Source organism: Nerophis lumbriciformis, linkage group LG35, assembly GCF_033978685.3.
Source record: "Nerophis lumbriciformis linkage group LG35, RoL_Nlum_v2.1, whole genome shotgun sequence".
NCBI lineage: Eukaryota > Metazoa > Chordata > Actinopteri > Syngnathiformes > Syngnathidae > Nerophis > Nerophis lumbriciformis.
In genome coordinates, this window is record NC_084582.2 from 12,807,501 (window position 1) to 12,821,412 (window position 13,912).

Consider the following 13,912-nt stretch of genomic DNA (forward strand, 5'->3'; position numbering starts at 1 on the left):
AAATTGGCCCTAGTGTGTGAATGTGAGTGTGAATGTTGTCTGTCTATCTGTGTTGGCCCTGTGATGAGGTGGCGACTTGTCCAGGGTGTACACCGCCTTCCGCCCGATTGTAGCTGAGATACAACCCCGAAGGGAATAAGCGGTAGAAAATGGATAGATGGATGGATGTTATAAATCTTTTTTTTTTTACTTGGTCTGAAAAAATATTCAAATTTTTTGAGATACGATTTTTGAGTTTTCTTAAGCTGTATACCATAATCAGCAATATTAAAATAATAAATGGCTTGCAATATTTCAGTTGATGTGTAATGAATTCAGAATGTATGACATTTTTGTTTTTTTAATTGCATTACAGAAAATAAAGGACTTTATCACAATATTCTAATTTTCTGAGACAGTCCTGTATATATATATATATATATATATATATATATATATATATATATATATATATATATATATATATATTTATATATATATATATATATATATATATATATATATATATATATATATATATATATATATCTCAGTGACGTGCGGTCACTGGAGGCAGGTGAGTATTCAGTGATTATACTATAAAGTTATTTTCCATTTAACTTCACCAGTTTTAGATTATTTGTATTCAAAATCGCTGAATTTTCACATTTGCCGTTCAAATACTGAGAAGAGACGGTGCGGTGATCAGCAACCAGTTGAGGCACGTCACTCAGTTGTGCCTCAACATGGATTGCGGACTCGCCTAACTGCTGGCCTGCTGTGCAGTGAGACCGTATTGCTATATGAATTATATTATACATTTCCATAGCTTAGTTAGCTGAGGTATATAATGTACAGTGTATTTTGTCAACAACTGTATGTGTGTAAAGTATTTCTTGTGCTGAGCAATCATAAAACTGCTACGAAGACGCACTGTGTGAGGCTCGCAGTAATCCCGCCTCCTGGTGCCGGTTAATGCACCCCCGCCGCAGAATGCACCCCCCGACAGGAGCGCCACACCAACCAAAGCCCACACCCAAACCCTCCACGTACAAGACCGAATCCACCCAAAAAAAAGTCACTTAACAAGAAGCCAAAAAAATGCAAAAACAACAATGCTCGCGCCGGAGGAGCCGTGAACGACTGCAGGGACACAACATTAGGTACACCTGCAGACTGCAGCACGAATTTCATATTTCATTCATTCACAACTCCTCCAACACGAACACCACTGTTCCCGCACTTATAAGTAAAGGTAAGACCATAATAAAGTTGTTTTTATTAAATGTGCTTTTTTGTGTGCTACAGTTTGTATGTGTAAAGTTAAAGTTAAGTTAAAGTACCAATGATTGTCACACACACACACTAGGTGTGGTGAAATTTGTCCTCTGCATTCGACCCATCCCTTGATCACCCCCTGAGTGGTGAGGGGAGCAGTGGGCAGCAGCGGCGCCGCGCCCGGGATTCATATTTGGTGATTTAACCCCCAATTCCGAGCCTTGATGCTGAGTGCCAAGCAGGGAAGAATGCTGGTATGAGCTTTTAAACATAACCTGTTAACTGCTGCCAATCAAATGGTGAATAAGATACTCTTTAGGGTTCATATGTTTGTAAATCTGACTGTGATGAAGTCAGTGCCTCACCAGCCATCAACCTCACCGCACGTCACTGATATATATATATATATATATATATATATATATATATATATATATATATAACCCAAGGCGGCCCCCGAGTCAAAAAGTTTGGGTACCCTTGACTTAAAGTAATGTTAATTAGTATCACGGAATTCAGCAAGTTAAATTTCAAAGGTTCCATTGTAAAAAAAAAAGGACCCTAAGAAGTAGGAAACATCTGTCTGTGCTGGAGTGATGCATGTACAGTATTATCTTGTCTGAAAGCGAGGTGGATGCTAAAGTTTGTACCACTTTGAAGGGAAGAAGTGCATCACATCACATATTGATTAGGGCATATGCAACATGCAATCAGTTCTGCACCTTCAGTCATGATGTCATTTCCTGAGAAGTGGTCATTGGTCCCCCCGAGAGTGTATGACGGCTCCCTCCACAGGGCATCCAGCTCAGCAGGAGAGATGTCTGTGAAGGGGAACAAATCAGTGCTGGAGGAATCACATTCTTCAAAGTTTTGATATAAACGCACTATGTTGCTACCGAGCCAGGGGACAGACGGGCAGGGGAGTCCAAATACACAAAGTTAGTAAAGGGTCTTAGAATGGCACTGTGCACACACGGGCTTGGCAAAGACACACACACACACACACACATACAAGGTGATGTCAGATAATCCTCCAAAAGCACCTCAGTCCTGAGCGTGCACACGTTTTTTTGTTTTTTTTAGACACAACAAAACACGGTAACCCACTGCACTTTGCTTCTTTCTCAACATGCTGTGTCAGTGCTAAAGCATCCTGCCAAGCATTCAAAACGGAACAATAGAGCGCACAACTTGGCCAAACAATACAACATGACATGATGTCAGAGAGGACAAGCGCCCATTCTCTTCCACCCTCGGACACAAAAGACAGGAGCGCCGGGGTCAGGCTTGCAACACCCACATGCTTTCTACAAACACGGAAACACACAAGTGTTACCTTCTTGACTTAGTGTGTTACCCATGATGCACATTGAGCTACGCTCCACTACTAGTCATGACAGTGCTGAGGCAGCACGGGGTTGGGCGGCTTGGGGACCGACCTGTGAAGGAGGAGAGGCAGAATTTGATGAGGGGTCCACAGCAGGAGGAGTTGAGCAGCGGTCTGCAGCAACAAGACGCCATTTGGCCCAGGAAGCTGCAGCTCCCGGGGATCAGTGCCATCCCATCAGTTCCCTTCTGCCCCTGGAACAACAACTCACACTCTTCCTCCCTGTGTCGGACAGGCCCGCTTCCCCTTCCTATGTCTGCACTTATCCCGCTCACTCGTTCTTTCTCTCCTCTCACCGGTCAATGTTGAGTGTCCCTTCTTTACAAGCTGCATCTCCTCCGGTCTGGCTTTCACTCCGCAGTCCCACCGTCTCCATCCACCTCCACCCACTAGCCTCTCTCTCTCTCTCTCTCTCTCCTGCCCAGTGCACACAGCACTTTCCAGTTGGTATGAGTGTGTAGGGGGCAGGCCTTGACAGAAATCCCCCCCCCCCCCCCCGTCTTGTTGTGTGTGCATGCATGCTTGTGTGTGGGGGGGCCGACTGGCAAAATATGTGCAGAATGTGTGTCACAATAAACAATGTGTGTGATAATTGCTGACCTGCAGTGCAGGCAATGTCATGAAGGGATAGGAAAAGAAGGGGGAGAGCAGCCTGCTGTAGAGTACATCACTTATCTCAAATCTCTCTGCCCTCCGCTGTGATGAGGAACAAAGGTACGGTACGACATGACATCAGCACAAGGACAGCATCACGCTGCACCATGCATGCCAGGAGAAGCAGATAAAGAAGTGTAGCGATGATGTGGAAACTAATTCAATTGATTTACATAGTTTAAAGGGGAACATTATCACCAGACCTATGTAAGCGTCAATATATACCTTGATGTTGCAGAAAAAAGACCATATATTTTTTTAACCGATTTCCGAACTCTAAATGGGTGAATTTTGGCGAAATAAACGCCTTTCTAATATTCGCTCTCGGAGCGATGACGTCACAATGTGACGTCGCATCGGGAAGCAATCCGCCATTTTCTCAAACACCGAGTCAAATCAGCTCTGTTATTTTCCGTTTTTTCGACTGTTTTCCGTACCTTGGAGACATCATGCCTCGTCGGTGTGTTGTCGGAGGGTGTAACAACACGAACAGGGACGGATTCAAGTTGCACCAGTGGCCCAAAGATGCGAAAGTGGCAAGAAATTGGACGTTTGTTCCGCACACTTTACCGACGAAAGCTATGCTACGACAGAGATGGCAAGAATGTGTGGATATCCTGCGACACTCAAAGCAGGTGCATTTCCAACGATAAAGTCAAAGAAATCTGCCGCCAGACCCCCATTGAATCTGCCGGAGTGTGTGAGCAATTCAGGGACACGGCAAGCAATGGCAGCAGTTTGTTCCCGCAGACGAGCGAGCTAAACCCCCTGGATGTCTTGGCTCACACCGTCCCGAAGATGATCAAGAGAAGAATATCGACCCTAGCTTCCCTGGCCTGCTGACATGAGGGTATGTCTACAGAATATATTAATTGATGAAAATTGGGCTGTCTGCACTCTCAAAGTGCATGTTGTTGCCAAATGTATTTCATATGCTGTAAACCTAGTTCATAGTTGATAGTTTCCTTTAATGCCAAACAAACACATAGCAATCGTTGGTTGGAAGGCGATCGCCGAATTCGTCCTCGCTTTCTCCCGTGTCGCTGGCTGCCGTGTCGTTTTCGTCGGTTTCGCTTGCATACGGTTCAAACCGATATGGCTCAATAGCTTCAGTTTCTTCTTCAATTTCGTTTTCGCTACCTGCCTCCACACTACAACCATCTGTTTCAATACATTCGTAATATGTTGAATCGCTTAAGCCGCTGAAATCCGAGTCTGAATCCGAGCTAATGTCGCTATAGCTTGCTGTTCTTTCCGCCATGTTTGTTTGTGTTGGCATCACTGTGTGACGTCACAGGAAAATTGACGGGTGTATATAACAATGGTTAAAATCAGGCACTTTGAAGCTTTTTTTAGGGATATTGCGTGATCGGTAAAATTTTGAAAAAAACTTTGAAAAATATAATAAGCCACTGGGAACTGATTTTTAATGGTTTTAACCTTTCTGAAATTGTGATAATGTTCCCCTTTAATAACATAATGTAATTAATATAAAGTTAAAGTACGACTGATAGTCACACACATACACTAGTAAGATTGAATATCTCAAATAAGGGTGATATTTGCTTATTTTCTGTCTGATAAGATACTTCTTCTCACTAAGCAGATTTTATGTTAGTGTTTTAAATGATCTCAGTAAGATATTACAGCTTGTTGCTGAGATTTTAAGACCTATATCGAGTAAAACATGCTTGAAACTAGAATATCAACTGACGCAAAGCTGTGTCATCAACACTCACAAGTATAAAACTACTTTTTCAAAGTAAGAATTTCTTATTTCAAGCATGGAATAAAAACAATCCTGACTTTGACACAATTGTGTCTCATAATTAAAACTTTGCTGTTTTATTTTCAATGAAACAATAGAACATGTGTACTCATATAGCAGTAAAGTTGGCACAGTACAGCAAACTGACAGTTAATATTTAAACATTTAACATGTGACATTTCAAACTATTTTGAACGTAAATAGTTCATGCACATTCAGATAAATTTTGCAAAATTACAATAAAAAAAATGTGGTCGGGGGCAGGGCTGTAAATATATATATATATATATATATATATATATATATATATATATATATATATATATATATATATATATATATATATATATATATATATATTCTTTGCACACTAATTGACTGAAAGAGCACGCAATTGGCGCGATGATGTCATCTTATCGATGGAAAAATGCAAGAAATGTAATGCAGAGCGCATATCATTATGTCAAGATAATGGCACGAGCATTTACTTAATTTAAAAAAATATTTTTCAACATATTGAGAAAAAAGGTGTCATATTTGTTTTTTGTATCATGAAAATTGCACTTGTTATCAGTACGGATATACTTATTTTAAGGTATTTTTGGGTTCATTGAGGTTACCTAATTGTACTTGTTTTGGAAAGTCTTGACAAGCCAAATTTTCTTGTTCTACTGGCAGATCATTTTGCTTAGTTCAAGTAAAATGCCCTTAACTTTTGTATTTTTTTTTCTTGTTTTTGAACACTGACTTTTTGCAGTGTACCTTCTGCATTTGACCCATCCCCTTGTTCCACAACCTGGGAGGTGAGGGGAGCAGTGAGCAGCAGTGGTGGCCACGCTCGGGAAACATTTTGGTGATTTAACCCCCAATTCCAACCCTTGATGCTGAGTGCCAAATACACATCCAAGTCCCAATCAGTCGATCAATATAATACACCCAGAAGTCATTTTTGTTCATGTATTTATGTTTTTAAAACACGCTGTTAAACAATGCATTTTCGATGAAAATATGCCTTATAATAACCACAAACTGGAGGACTTTTTTTTTTTAAATTAGGATACTTTTTTTTTTTTAAATAGTTAAAAAGTTGTATAGAGTAATAAATAAACATCATATTAGGAATCATTTTTGGTGATTTAACCCCCAATTCCAACCCTAGATGCTGAGTGCCAAATAAACATCCAATTCTGAATTAGTTGATGAATATAATACACCCAGAAGTCATTTTTTATTAATGTATTTATGTTTTTAAAAAACGCTGTTAAAAAATGCATTTTCGATGAAAATATGCCTTATAATAACCACAAACTGGAGGACTTTTTTTTTTTAATTAGGATAGTTTTTGTTTTTTTTAAATAATTAAAAATTTGTATAGAGTAATAAATAAACATCATATTAGGAATCATTTTTGGTGATTTAACCCCCAATTCCAACCATAGATGCTGAGTGCCAAATAAACATCCAATTCTGAATTAGTTGATGAATATAATACACCCAGAATTCATTTTTATTAATGTATTTGTGTTTTTAAAAAACGCTGTTAAAAAATGCATTTTCGATGAAAATATGCCTTGTAATAACCACAAACTGGAGGACTTTTTGTTTTTAAATTAGGTAATAAATAAACATCATATTAGGAATCATTTTTTGGTGATTTAACCCCCAATTTCAACCCGTGATGCTGAGTGCCAAAAAAACATCCAATTCTGAATTTTGAATTTCAACCCTTCATGCTGAGTGCCAGCATTTTTATAGTCTTTGGTATGACTCGGCCGGGGTTTGAACTCACAACCTACCGATCTCAACAATTATCAATAACTTCATATTAATATAATGTTATGTATTATCCATTGATAAAACGACGAAAAATATTTTTAATACACCGGAAAGAAAATGTAAAAAAAAAAAAAAAAAGATTTTATGACTATGTTGTTTTACAGACAAAATAAATGAAGCCAGTATAATTAAGGCAAAATCCAATTGATCTCTTAAATGTTTTTGCTTTACCGTATTTTCTGGATCATAGGGCGCACCGGATTATAAGGCGCACCGCCAATGAGCCGGTCTATTCAGGTCTTTTTTTAATACAAAAGGCGCACCGGATTATAAGGCGCATTAAATGTCATGGTTAGGATTTTTTTCCTTGTGGTGTCCATAACATTTGTAACGGTGGTTCCTTGGTCAAAATTGTGCATGGATTATGTTTTACAGACCAACTTCAAGTCACTTTCTGACAGTCGCTTTAGGAAGCGCCGTTTTGTGGACGGTCTTATTTACGTGGCTCACCTTCGGTAGCGTCTTCTGCCCGTCATCTTTGTTGTAGCCGTGTAGCATGCAAGGACGGGATTGGAAGAAGTGTCAAAAGATGGAGCTAACTGTTTTTATGACATTCAGACTTTACTTCAATCAACAACGGAGCAGCATCTTTTAATCCGTGGCTCACTAATGCAACAACGCTGGAAATGTGTCCCGTGAAAAACCGTCCGACCGGAACTCTCTAAAAACTAAAGTTCCATGGGTGAATAATGTAAACTCACTACACCGGTAGTTTTTAGCGCTTCCATAACGATATATAAGTTAGAACTTTACGCTACTTTATATTAGAAATGGAAACAGCAAAAGGTGAATGTCCCATTACAAGAAGATAGTGAAAAAGAAGAAGCTTATCGACTACGGCATCATCACGGACTACAGTGACGGAGGTGCGCAAATTTTCAGGACTTATGCAGATCTCAAATACACATCAGCAGGAACCAGAAGGTAAGAAAAGTTGGTTTTGCATAATATTGTGAAACAAAATGCCAGATAATATGTCTGCTAATGAGTGAAATTTTGCGGTCCTTATACACACACAATAGTAGTACTTGTATCTCTGACTACAGTAGCCATAATGGACCGACAATCCATCAAACGGTGCGGCTTCAAAGTCATACTAAAACATTTTGACAGAGTTTTTAGTGCGGTGTGTAATGTTCTTTATTTTCAATGGAACATTTAAACTGTCGGTGTTGTTTACTGGCGTCATATTGCAGTCTACAAGTATCTCTTATGTGTGGCTACCATCTACTGGTCACACTTATCATTACACTATGTACCAAATAAAATTGCTTTGAGGTCGGTAAGCACAACCAGAATTATTCCGTACATTAGGCGCACCGGGTTATAAGGCGCTCTGTCGATTTTTGAGAAAATTAAAGGATTTTAAGTGGGCCTTAAAGTCCGACAAATACGGTAATTTGGATCAGGAGTGTTACAAAGTGCAGCCATTTGTGGCTCACAGTTTGTTTTTGTTTTTTTGTGTTTGTTTGTTTTTTTTATTTGTGTGCTGCACACTATTGAACACATTAAACAAAAAAATCGGTAAATGTAAAGACAAAAAGCTTTTGAAAATACTCATAATAACAATGTAATAACAAGTTTTGACTTTAAATATATGTTATGTAGAACAATATTATTTGCCTTTTTACAAAATTTAAAAACATATAGAAAATGCTGGGCTGTAGTGTGTGAGTGTAAATGATTGTCTGTTTGTTTTTGTTGGCCCTGTGATGAGGTGGCGACTTGTCCAGTGTGTACCCTGCCTTCCGCCCGAGTGCAGATGGAATAGACTTCAGTCCCCAACCCCACGACCCCAAAAGGGACAAGCGGTGGATAATGGATGGATGGATGCTACTTAATTTGTCTGTATGCGGCATTTTGAGACTATATTGACTTGTTTTTGTAAATGTTGCTATAAGAAGCTCCATGACTGTTAACTTTTTTTTAAATAGACCATAGTCCTGCTAGGGTTAATCCGGTAATATTAAACAATATCTGTGTAGTATTACCTTCATCCTCACATACTTTAACCCCGAACATTTTAAATTTGACTGTGACTCATTCTTAAAACATCCCAAAAAAAGTATCTGACTCTTGAGATCCCTGACCATTCTTTAGGCCAGGGTTGTCAAACAACAGATTGACAACCGGGGCAGCTCTCGGTCCCATATTTCATGGCCCTCTACTTAAACTCAAAGATTAGTGTAATTATATTATCTTAAATCCCATTAGAATGAACTGTAATTAAGATAACGGTGCAAAGACAAAAAATACAACCAAACAAACACACATTGGTTAACACAAAGAGCAACTTCCTATAAGCAAGCGGAATTGTCTCTGACCATTTCCCAGGGAACGCAACAGTGTCAAAATATGAAATTCAATTACATGTTACATTTATAATGCGATGAGGTGGCGACTTGTCCAGGGTGTACCCCGCCTCCCGCCCGATTGTAGCTGTGATAGGCTCCAGCGCCCCCGCGACCCCAAAAGGGAATAAGCGGTAGAAAATGGATGGATGGATGGATTTATAATAATGTCTTACAGTCTGCCATAGCTACTGATAGAAGTAGTCATCAATTTTGACAAGTTTTCAATAAACTCAAACTCAATTTAGTCACGTGGTTAAAACGTGATTCTAAAGTGAATACCTCCTGTGGCCTAGCTTCACCACAAGTCAACCTCTGGTAAATTGAGTTTGAGACCCCTGCTTTAGCCTCTAGGATTTTATGGCCTCTAATTACTGATCACAGAAACACAAGTGTTCCCCTTCCTTTGTCCTTTATGGTCAAAGAGTCTGAAACCTGCAGTAATGACATCTTTGCTTTCTGATGGCTGAACACTCATGACTCATACTAAACGGTCTAGCTCCATCCTATCTTGCTGATTGTATTGTAGCATATGTCCCGGCAAGAAATCTTGCATTCTAAGAACTCCGGCTTATTAGTGATTCCCAGAGCCCAAAAAAAGTCTGCAGGCTATAGAGCGTTTTCTATTTGGGCTCCAGTACTCTAGAATGCCCTACCGGTAACAGTTAGAGAAGCTACCTCTGTAGAAGCATTTTAAATCCCATCTTAAAATTCATTTGTACACTCTAGCCTTTAAATAGGCCCCCCTTTTAGACCAGTTGATCTGCCATCTCTTTTTGCTCTGCCCCCCTCTCCGGCGTGGAGAGGTTATTAGGTGACCACAGTCGGGACCCGGGGTGGACCACTCATCTGTGCATCACTGTGCAACCTACTAATAAAAGTCTCAATCAATCAATCAATCAATCAATCAGTTGGGGACATCTCTGCGCTGCTAACTTGTCTCCATTCAAGATGATTCCCTGCTGGTCCCACTATGAACTGGACTCTCACATTATTAACTAGATCAGGGGTCGGCAACCTTTACCAGTCAAAGAGCCATTTTGACCAGTTTCACAAATTATAGAAAACAATGGGAGCCGCAAAAATTTTTGGAAATTTTAAATGAAATAACACTGCATACAAAGTTTTTTTTTTGCTTTGTGCTATGTATAAACCAGGGGTCTCAGACACGCTGCCCACACCTTTATATGGAATTTGAAAGCTGGTGCGGCACGCAGGTTTTAAATGAATGGCACTTGACAGCGTCATGCGTGCCGTGATGGTACAGCAAAAAGCATCCACTACAACCAGCGTGCCTGCTCAGCCTCACGTTGTATGAGGCTTCCGCTTGCTCACATAGGTGACAGCAAGGCATACTTGGTCAAAAACCACACAGGTTACACTGACGGTGGCGGTATAAAAAAAAACTTTAACACTCTTACTAATAATGCGCCACACTGTGAACCCACACCAAACAAGAATGACAAACACATTTCGGGAGAACATCTGCACCGTAACACAACATAAACACAACAGGACAAATACCTAGAATCCCATGCTGCCCTAACTCTTCCGGGATACATTATACACCCCCCCCCCCCCACCTCTCCCCGCTACCAAACCCCGCCCACCTCAACCGATGCACAGATGGGGGGGGGGGGTTGATGTGTGAGGGAGCAGGGTTGGGGTGGGGGCGGGGTTTGGTGGTAGCAGGGGTGTATAATGTAGCCCGGAAGAGTCAGTGGTGCATGGGATTCTGGGTGTTTGTTCTGTTGTGTTTATGTTGTGTTAAGGTGCAGATGTTCTCCCGAAATGTGTTTGTCATTCTTGTTTGGGTTTGGTTCAAAGTGTGGCGCATTATTAGTAAGAGTATTAAAGTTGTTTTATATGGCCACCGTCAGTGTAACCTGTGTGGCTGTTGAGCAAGTATGCCTTGCTGTCACGTACGTGTGCAAGCAGAAGATGTATATTGTATAATAAGTGTTGGGTTGGCACGCTGTTAATACAGATTGTAGAGGGCGCCAAATGTTGTACCATCGTGGCACGCCCTTATTATAACTGTAAAGGTGAAAATCGGTGAATATTAATCCCGGGGGTTTTCTGCGAGAGGCACTGAAATCCGGAAGTCTCACGGGAAAATTGGGGGGTTCAGCAAGTAAGCTGCTGAGCCGCATCAGAGTGATCAAAGAGCTGCATGCGGCTCCGGAGCCGCGGGTTGCCGACCCGTGAACTAGATCCACTCGACATCAATTGCACCGGTCGCCCAGAGCGGGGGTCCCCATATCTGCCGTCCCCTCGAAGGTTTCTCGTAGTTCCCATTGGGTTGAGTTTTTTCTTGCCCTGATGTGGGATCTGAGCCGAGGATGTCATTATGGCTTGTGCAGCCCTTTGAGACACTTGTGATTAAAGGCTATATGAATAAACTTGATTGATTGACTCTGAATGTGTGCATCTTGTGAGAATGAAAGCTGTAAACAAGTTGGAGTTGTGTCATGTTATGGATGTTAGTTTGCCGGTTCCTCCCAGTGCAACCAATTCTATCTAATCTAATAAAAAGCATTGCTCAAATCAGACAAGGTCACATGCTTGTTTTGTGAGTGACCAGAAGCTAGACATGGGACACTGGTGGGCAACAGCGCACACAAACAAAACACATTTAACAAAGGCCAAAATGGGACTTGTTGTGATGTAGAAAAGTCACCATATCCTCTATATAGAACAACTATGGCTCAAGCTGCAGTTTCCTGACAACTGGGGCATCAAAACTATTCCTCCTGTGTGCGGCAGCACATTATGGACAGTGTCAATAAAGTGTCAAGTCACTGAAAGAGTTCAGTCACAGCTTCAAAAGTGTCTGCATACCATGAGTGAGTTAACCTAATATCCTCTATGAAAGCAACCTAACAAGAAACACATGCTGTTTCTGGCTGTGTTCAAATGAACAGTTTGCAGCAAGGTGTGTTTTGTGTCTGATGTGGGTTTGTAGATTTAAAATATGTGGTTTAGTAATATGAGAGAACGGGTATTTAATTTTAGACTCACCCCCTGTTAGCTCCCTTGCATGCCTTTGTGTCTTGGACCGAGTTCCCTGCAGAGCGAGTCCCACATTTGTACTGCAAACAAACACAGCTGAATTGTAGCGTCTTCTACTATCTGACTTTAAACATGTTCATTATAAAACAGTTTTCAGAACATGTCTTACTGGCGTACTTGAAATCTACTTCCTGTGTGGCGGCTCCTCCAGTTTATGGCGAGTACAAGGGTCAGCAAGATGTTGAAAACAGGCTTAAAAAAACAACTCTCACCTCTCTCTTGGTCCACTCTCAGTCCATTGCTCTCTGGCTGACACAACATGTGTGCTTCAGCAGGATGTTCCTGACGGCTACCATCACTCCTTTATGCCGCCGAAAACTCACAGGAGAAATAGCAGAGAATCAGAATGTGTAGACGTCTGAGTGTATTTGCCTTTAAACACCACACACAGGGCTGTCCCACATGGCATGTCTCTGACTGAGGACTAACTCCTCCCATCATTTCTTCAGGACAAGCCTAAAGCCTTCCTCGCTTCCCTTCGTCACCACTCTTCCTCTGCACAAAACATATCAGGTAACCCAACAATGATTCATCGGCAAGCGGATATCTTTAACCTTTCAAAACCATTTGTACCAACTGCCGTAACCTGTCCTCATATATAGAGACGTTGAAGAGTGTTTCCTCATTCTAAAACACCAGTCGCACCAGTTCAAGGGACAAGATGTCAGGTTTGAACCACTTCCAACAAATATTTTGTTTCCATACCTGAGGGATGCCTGGTCTGCATTCCTTAACCTGGCCCTGCCCTTCACTTCACTTCACTTCACTTCACATGCAACTTTGTTTGCATTACTATGATAATGTCAGATTATGCCTTGTATTTATCCTCATAACATAGCTCAGCGGTCAGCAACTCGCAGCTCTGGAGCCGCATGTGGCTCTTCTGCCTTATTGTGGAGGCTCCCTGAGATTTATTTTTTAACCACAAAATGAGAAAAGTCTGCCTTTTTCAAAATAGTTCTATAATTTACGACTGTCTGTGTTACGTTTCGTGGAGTAGAAGAAGCGTCACAATGTCTCTTTTGATAGTAAAGGTTGCAGACCCCTGAGATAGCCTATTTATATATATCTATATCTGGGGAAACAACTACAAATGTGCACTTCGTTCACTAAATGTGTTACAAAAAAGATAAATTAGAACAATACATAATGTTAGATATTGAGAACATACAAAACCATTATTTATTCAATCACAATTATTGAAATTCAACGATTTGGTGCATTTGCAAACAGCTAAAATGATGTGTCAAGCAAACTATAACCTGCTGCCCAAGAATGTACAACAATTCTTCTCAACAAAAGAGGAGATATATAACCTTAGAGGAAAATCTCATTTAAAACATGTGTATGCTCGTACAACACTTAAAACCTTTTGCATATCTGTATGTGGAGTTAAATTATAGAATGGAATAACTAAATAAATCAAACAAAGCACCAAAATTATTCAGTTTAAGAGACTGTTCAAACTACAAGTGTTCCCAAAGTACATAGAACAAGAATTATGATGAACATCTTCAACTTTTTTTTTTATTGAGACAAATATTATTTATGTATTTAATATTTGTTTGCTTACTATGGTATATTGTT

General features: G+C 40.4%; 1 protein-coding gene across 3 annotated transcripts in view; it reads right to left on the reverse strand.

Moving 5' to 3' along the window:
- sh3tc2 (SH3 domain and tetratricopeptide repeats 2) overlaps window positions 1-12,784 on the reverse strand; it is a 51,826-nt gene extending 39,042 nt beyond the window's left edge. Inside the window, exons 1-4 of one of the 3 annotated variants that reach the window (XM_061927683.2) lie at window positions 12,538-12,784; window positions 12,275-12,345; window positions 2,594-2,696; window positions 1,980-2,078 (exon numbers count right to left, since the gene is read on the reverse strand). In XM_061927683.2, the coding sequence (XP_061783667.2) occupies window positions 1,980-2,078; window positions 2,594-2,627 (133 nt within the window). In that variant the 5' untranslated portion in view covers window positions 2,628-2,696; window positions 12,275-12,345; window positions 12,538-12,784. Of the gene's footprint in view, window positions 1-1,979; window positions 2,079-2,593; window positions 3,927-12,274; window positions 12,346-12,537 lie in introns of those variants that run through there. The other 2 variants (XM_061927684.2, XM_061927681.2) reach the window with 2 other exon arrangements.
- Window positions 12,785-13,912: the final 1,128 nt, after the last annotated feature.